At 40.6% G+C, this 8,085-nt stretch overlaps 1 protein-coding gene across 1 annotated transcript in view; it reads right to left on the bottom strand.

Annotated features, from left to right (window-relative positions):
- Positions 1-932: 932 nt before the first annotated feature.
- The window catches only part of NOX4 (NADPH oxidase 4), a 110,484-nt gene continuing 103,331 nt past the window's right edge, over positions 933-8,085 (bottom strand). Inside the window, exon 19 of the mRNA XM_064719192.1 lies at positions 933-1,973. Within this exon, the coding sequence (XP_064575262.1) occupies positions 1,949-1,973 (25 nt within the window). The 3' untranslated portion in view covers positions 933-1,948. The remainder of the gene's footprint in view (positions 1,974-8,085) is intronic.

Genomic DNA, 8,085 nt, shown 5'->3' with positions numbered 1-8,085 from the left:
CTGCCAAGTGCAGGAATGATTAGGCAGACAGCTCCCAGAACATTCAACATCTTGCAGGAAGTGGGTACTTTAGCCTGCAGTGCACCCAACAGACCCCTAAACACATCACTGAGAAGTGAATTATGAGTTTTAAACCGGTAGTTGCAGATTTTCTGTAGCATCTGCAGTGTCTTGGAGATCATAATAAAATTGCAGCTCTCAGATTAATATCTATCAAAAGCAGCATGGTCTGAGAACACTGAAATACTTCACCAGGGCAAGCAGAATAAAGAAAATGCCCAGAGCATGTTTCAATGTCAGGCACTCAAGTGTTTGGCACAGGTGAAGAGGATTTCTACACGCTTCTGATATGGGAAGGAACTTTTCTCATAACTGATTTTGATAGGTCAGAATCAGGCAGATGCTTCTTTCTCCTTCCACTGTGCTCTAAACAAAGACAGGGTGTAGTGGAGTGCTATTCTGCTGAATTCCAGTGTGTGTGATGATGAGGTAATGTATTCTGCTTCTAAGGTGGTCTCACAGCCACAGATATACATGGAATAAGCACGTGCCTCATGTTCCAAGGCAGAAGATTACTCTGGGTGACAAAACAAGGGTGCCTAGTACAATTCTGGTACTTTGGGTATCCTACCCAACTTCTGTCATGCCAGAGGATCCTGGGTCTCCTGCAGCATATCTGTGAACCCTGTGTGGATGTTTCAGCAAATTTAGGGCACCACAAAGAGTATCAGAGCCTCTGCTAAGGAGTGAAATCCCAGCCTTCCCTACCAGCAGTAATACACATGCACACATGCACATACACAATGCTTCCATGATTAAGGCAGTATGTCATTAATTGAAATCAGGTCACAAACAGTAACTCAACCATGTTTTGCTCAGTCTTGGAATGGTTGTTTATTCCAAAGTCATGAAGCTTCCTGTAAAGTAAATACTTTTAGAGTACAGTGCCATAATTACATGATGTATAAACATATGGTGCTTTCTCAAATACAATAAAAGACATAAAATCACATTAAAATGATCTGCTAATATAACAGAATGTAAAAGTAACATCTGAACAGCAAAAGAACTCAGCAGCCAAATAGTTTAGTTGTCAGGTCTGCCATTAAGATAAAATGGCTAATTCAGATGAGTATTTTGGGCAAGAAGCCTCCTTTTCATACTGCAACCAGGATTTTGTATTTTAACAAAATGAGTTTTAAATGAAGGACTATTTGCCAGGCAAATCAAAACTCTTTTCCGGTGTGGCTGTCCCCATTTTACTGGTAGGCAAAAAGAAGACAGGATTTTAAAAAGAAACCTAATGCAGTTGGGTATAAAAATCTCAGTGAATTCGAATTCTTCTTGTTACTCTGAAAATTCTGCACAGTGACTGGTTTGTAGGGGAACTCTGTAACAACATGGGATAAAGATCAGGAGCCTTGTCTGAGTCCTTTTTTAGCCAATGGATTTAATCCACCCTCACAACACTGTGTAACTAAGGAAAGCACACTGAGGAAAAGAGTTCTGATCCTGACTCATAAAAAAGAGAAGAATAAATAAACCCCCAAAAATAGGAAAATAAAAACCCAAGGCTTTTTTAATGATCAGTTTTCTAGTTCTGCCTCATTATATAGACAACTGGTAAAAATTTTCCTTTGTCTTAGTGGAACTAACAGATTCAGAAGGCTTATTGCTTACTCCTTGAAGGTTTATGAGGCATGCAGGTACAACAGTGACGTATTTAAGTCTTTCCAGTCAGTGACACACAGTTCCTCCGCTGTGTTGGAGGGCAGCAAGCTGAAGTTACAAAATGGGCTGTTTCACACAGCAAGAGTATGACTTCTTATAGACATGAACCCAGTATTCTTTTTCTTAAAGCCAAGCTTGGGTGAAAAACTTACACAAATGAAAGCTCAGGGCCAATTTTGCTTTCTGTTCTACTTGGAAACTAAGCAGACATTTCTCTTCAAAGAACTGTACCACAACCTGATCTATAAAAACATAAGAATAGATTGAAATTAATATAAACAGGCACCACTGAAAAGAACATTGAGTACTCAAAATTGTGGACATTTATGTGAATACTTTCTACAATAGTTATCTTGCACATTGTAAAGAGATATAAAAAGTAAATGTCACTTTCCTTTTTAATAAATTATTTTTATTTCACCTCTAGTGGCAAAGATATTTAATTACAGAACTGGAAATTCAGAAAGAATTTTCTGGTCTCTTCCTTTTGGGACAGAAAAGAGTAAGAGAAGAATGTGGTCAAAAATGAGAAAGTTAAGACCCGCAGCTACAGAAAAGACAAGACATTAATTTTTCAGTCTCATTATACATGTTAACTGTAAATAACTACTTTCATGGCTCATTTCTTAAAAGAAAAATTGGAAAGCCAACCTTAGTTTAATGTTTTTTCCAAATTTTAGGGATGGCAACAATTTCCTTTGTGGCCCACATCTTCCTTCCTGAGACTGGATTTTAATTAATTTGACTAGTGGGATAAAAGCCTAAGGTCTTTCCAGCATACTCACACTTGTAGCAGGGACTCCAGTTCCTGTCTGTTTACCACATCAAACTCTCACATGTCCTTTGAGTCCCAAATACACACCCAAAATAAGACAAAATTGATCATATCTTCTTGCTCACAGAAACCCAAGTCTAGACCTGCTACAGACATTGCCTGGAAGGTTCAGATGACAATGTAGACATGATCCTAGAGAGATGCCTTGCTTCAAAAGGAAGACACTGAATTGCTGAAGTTCAGACTGTGGTACTATTGCTTAGTTTTGAACTGTACTTTTTCACTAATGAAGGTTGGAAAGGAAAAAAAATATCAAAACCAAAGAATGCTTTGCTATTAGAAAAGAAGAGTTTTTACAAGCTGGTTTCCACTCTTCTTCTAAGCATCTTGGAAGAATTCTTTTAAAATAGATATGTTTTGGACATATGAACATTTTCAATGTAAAAAAGATGCTTTGGATTTTTTTGTTTTGTTGGCTCTGAAAATGAAATTAGATTTAGATAAAAAATGTAAAATTACAGATCTTTAAAAAAACTGCCCATATACACATTATGGAACTAATATAGCTGGGCCCTTCGAAATACATTTTTGAACATGAGTTTGAGGGGAGATACCACAATTATGAATGTTCTTCTCAACTACCACAGACCAAGAGAACCATTTCTTGCCCAAACATGTTTCATCAAATTTGCTCCTGCAAATAATCAGAAGGAACACAGAGAGAGGAAAACTCATTGTGAGTAAGGCTCTCACAGCCTGGCACATTTGGACTAAAGGTAACTGTTTCAGAAAAAGCTAATTAATAAGTTCTGAGCTTCATCCATATATGAAGCCTGGAAGAGGGTCCTGGTCACACCTGAATCTCAGTGAAAGCTCTGCCCTTCTGCACCCTCAGCAGCATCAGGGCCTCCCTGTCAAAGATGCAGAACTGAACATATGTGTTGGGAGTTGTCTGCTTAACAGCACAATACTTCTTCTTTCCCTTCATAAACAATGAGCTCTCAAGCTCCCAGAAGCAAAGAAACCAGGCAAGGAAATATTTAATCAGTGAAAGAATGAAATTATATGCAGCTGATAAAGTAGGGGCTGTGCGGAAATACCAAATATAATTGAAAGAAGAAACCCTTTCCATCACTACCCAGTGTCCTGAAATGCCTGCGTGTGAAAGCAGAAACATGACTTAATTTCAATGGCAGACACAAGTGAGTGATCTGACTTTTTCAAAACCAAATCCCCAGTTCTTATTCAGAAGATGATGTGATCTTTGCTCTTATGAGTTTTCTCATTTTTACACATCTGTCCTTGTAGCACTGCCCCTCCTCTGATTGCCAGAAGCATCTCCAGCACTGGGATGCTTCACCCCTCATTTTCCTGAAGCTAATCAAAGAGACTACAAGAGCTCCATTGGATGGTGCACAGCAGGAGCATTACACAGGTTGGTGCATGCTGCAAATAAAATGGAGGCCCTCTGCATTTCCCAGAATGACATTTTCCTGAGTCATGGGAAACAAAGAGTAGAAAAAGCCTCCTAATACAACATGTGCTATGGAGGGAGGAAGAGCACAAATGAAGGACTATGTGATGGGACTATGTGAAGGACATGGGTGATGATGCATCTAGTGATCTAAAGGTTCAAACACACCTCTAGATGAAGGCTGAGGTTATATGCAGTGAGGAAGACAAGGATCTGAAAGCCCAGCTCCCTCCAGTCTTTCATGGTGATGGAGCAGACCAAGATGAATGAAGCACAAATGCATCCAGCTCCAAAAGACAATGATATTTCACTGTCAGGTGGAGATCCCTTGCCAAGTTCCATCTAAGCTGTATTTTAAAGCTTTGGGGCATTGTGTTTTGTTCAAAAAATGTGTATCAAACTGTTACTAGGACTTAAACAGTCAGAAAGAATATTGTTATAAGTGAATCTTCATATTCATAGCTAATATTTTTTAATAGTTAATTATGTTGCTCTGATACAATATAAGAAAAATGCAGCACTTGTGTCTTTGCAGAGATTTTGCCATTTATTCCTCAAGAACACTACTGGAAAATGGGCAGGATGTATTCAGTTGTGGGTGGAAGCTGACATTCACTATCCTCATCTGTTCTAAACAGTACATGCTTTCAAGCATCTAACACCTAATGAGGTACAATAACATAACATGCTTCCCTGGCCCTGAACAACATGCCTCTACAAAGCTTGAGAAATACACAGGGTACGTTCATACCTTTGGCTAACCATGAAAATGTGACTGCACCCAAAGGTCAGACCACCTCATTGCCTATACAATTCACCCTCAGGTATGACAGCTCTGAGATCCAGGCTCGAAAGTGCACACAGGAGGCTCATCCGGCTCTGTCTAAAACACTGTTCATCTCACTCTGCAGACACAGCCCAAGAGCCCCTGACTCCACCTTTGCCAAAGCACACCTAGGACTAGCTCAGGCTCATCACAGCTCAGAGAAGTGACAGGCAGCATGGTGACCTGGCCTGCTTCTGAGCACAGATCAGGTATCACTGACATGTTCTCCTTAAACCATTTACACAGAATCACAGAATAATGTGAGCTGGAAAGGATCCACAAGGATCATAATTTAAGTGAATGGTCTGCCATAGGACCAAACCCACAACCTCAGCCTTGCCTCTTCCCAGCAGCTTGCAGAGCTGCTGTGCAGCATTCCTAACCAGGCTGTGCTGAGTGCAGCTTGGGACACAGTCCACTCTGTGTGCTCTCTGGTATTTTGCATTTGTCTCAGACTATTCAAGGGAGAAGCAAAAGCTCGAGGTTTTATTTATTCAATTCGGAAGGAACCCGTTATCACTTTGTTACACTTCTAACATGCAAACACCACGACACAGGAGGGAACCCGTTAGCCCTGAAAAAGAAATGGCATGCTCTTTTGAAATCAAAACAAGTGCCCTGCTGTCGATGAATGTGTTCTTAGTTACAGCACAAGGAGGAAGTTTTCGCTTTTCCTCCCCCATCTCTCATCCAAATTTCTTCCCCAGGGTTGCAGAGTATGAGATGAGCAACGTGACCTTGCAATGACAGAATTTTAATGAGTGACTGGTGCACCAAAAGCGATGCAGCAGTGTCTCCCTGCTCAGCGTTGCTATGTACACTAGACATTTATGTAACACTGCTTCTCATCCTCAAGGCTGTCCTTTCCTAGGGTCAGCAGCAACAAACACAAAATTTATTTATCAAACTGTCAAACCTACTTACAGCTGACACAGAGAACTCTACACTCCAGTATTTTGGTGAAAAGGAGTTAACAGGTAAAGCTTTTTCCCAATTTCACAGCTGCAGAATAGATGTTTTTCAGAAGTAAGTTAACTTGAAAGAGTAAAGGTTTTATTTCAAAGGATTTTTTTATTTCCAGGGTGTTTGCTATAATATACTAGCTTTCTTCTGGGCTTTAGCACTGAGTTGTGCACAGAAATGCAATGTATTTGCATACATTAGCTCTCAACCCCCAGGGACACTTGGTATGCACATCTAGAAAATGGGGTTTGGTTTTAATTTCTAACATTGTGAAACTAAGAAGAATGTCTCCTCCCTCCCCGTGGCTCCCAGGTACAAAATATTTCACCCTGTTTATTGCTGGCATTCATCATCCTCTCCTGCCTTCCTTGGGTTGCTCCTCAGTCGACAGCAGTTTACCTGGAGCTCCAGGAACAGCCTTCCCTCTATCCAAGGGCTCTGTTAAGAAGCAATATGCAACTGGGACCTGTGGCTTTTTCCAGCTTTCTCTCTGTGCCCATGTAATAATGGGAGAGATGCACTGCTCTTAGTACAGATCCAGCACCTATCTCTTAGAAACAGAATCCTTCTAGAGAATATAATGCCTCAGCATGGTAAACTGTGAGGATACACTGCAAGTTTAGAGATATTCATAACATCAGAGGAAGTACACAGCATTTTTTGGTACCAAAATGGATCTCATCCCCCTTACAACATGGGTACAATGGATACAATTAGCAGGACACCAAACCTTCAGATAATAACCTTCAGATAATAACCTTTAGATATCCTCATGCAGCCCTTTAAGGAGAAGCATTTGTTGCTCAAAACCTTTGTGTCAGAGCATTCATTATGCATGTCAGACCAGCAGAAGACTCAGGTTTTTTAACCATAAAAGATGTTAACTAATCTCCTGTGCCTACAAAGGAAATTTCAGTTTCTAGGATTTACTATGCTTAGTACAGGCACTAAAATACCAGGCTCTTTATGGGAATGAAGAGTCTCATTTCAGCTCCATACATTTTGCCAGTGCATCTCCATAGTGGCCTTAATGAAACACACCAGCAGCAGAAACAATGCAAATCCCAAATCACTGTTCACAGTTGAGTCATCAGCTATATTACATACATATATATATCCCTGAAAAATGTAAATTCATAGCAGAAAATCTCAGCTCAGCACAGGCATTTGATTAAACGTTCTTGTTAAATCCTCTTGTCTAAAACAATAAAAACTGGTTGAGATTGTGAGGCATGGAAAATAGGCAGAAAAAATAGATGCATAATCCAGAGAAGGAGATCCACCTTGCATTAGATCAAACTGGTGAGTTTATGAAATGATTGCCAGGTTGAAGTGAAAATTAATCTCCCTAGAAGTACTTTTATTTTTCAAAAGAGTAAACATTGCATTTTAATAACTTTGCCTCTTCTCTGACTTAGGGCCTTGAACTGCTATAGGCAGGGACTCTTTAGCCTCATGTCTGCTTTCCCTAAGCCATGTCTTGTGGTTTGAAACTATAACCTGGTGTATTAAACGTTGAGTAGATGTTTTCCTCTTAGGGCTGCTGTTCTCCAAGTCCTCCTAAATCATTACTTCTCTGCTCTGTTAGGCTGTTACAGCTGAATTACTGTTCCCAACACAGCTGTTCTGCCACTTAATGCATTATCTGCCCTCCCTCAGCCAGCCTCAAATCTCTTTGCCACCTATGTGCTACAGGCTAGCAGAGGAGAAAAAGACAAGGAAGAACTCACATGCCAGCAGTAGTACCACATACTGAAACAGGGAAGTGTTGCTCCAAAAAATGGGCTGGAATAATCACTGTGGAGGGACAGACTGTTCTGCAGACTTGGTGGTGAAGGTCAGGCTTCCCACACACATCAGGGCTCACCTCTGCTGTTCTTTGCTGTGGCAGTGGACATTTACTCACACAAGCAACATCAGTGATATGGGAATAGGTCTTGGGTACATCTGATTAATGTACCTGCTGTTAGCTGTGTAAAGCCCTGAGTCCTACGCTGCTGCACAAGGGCTGGATTCCTGTTGCAGGGAAAGGGCTTGATTTTCATCACAGTATGGAAACATTCCTGGTCTAAAAAAAGAGTCCTGAAAAAATTCTGATTAATAAAACACAAAGACCCTGCTGAACAAACACTGAGAAGTCTGCCGCTTTGTGAAAGACTGAGTGAAAACTGGGAGAACACAGGGCGAGATCCTTCCCCGGCCAGCAGGACACTTATGACAGACTCACAGGACACAGTTTAAAGTGCAAAGTGATGCTCAATTACGTAAATCCAGTTGATCTGCAAATGTGGAATTGAGCGCTGTCAGCCTTCACTT

This window comes from Zonotrichia leucophrys, chromosome 1, assembly GCF_028769735.1.
Source record: "Zonotrichia leucophrys gambelii isolate GWCS_2022_RI chromosome 1, RI_Zleu_2.0, whole genome shotgun sequence".
Classification (NCBI taxonomy): domain Eukaryota; kingdom Metazoa; phylum Chordata; class Aves; order Passeriformes; family Passerellidae; genus Zonotrichia; species Zonotrichia leucophrys.
The sequence above is the reverse complement of the archived record's forward strand: the minus strand, read 5'-3'. Positions and strand labels throughout refer to the sequence as shown.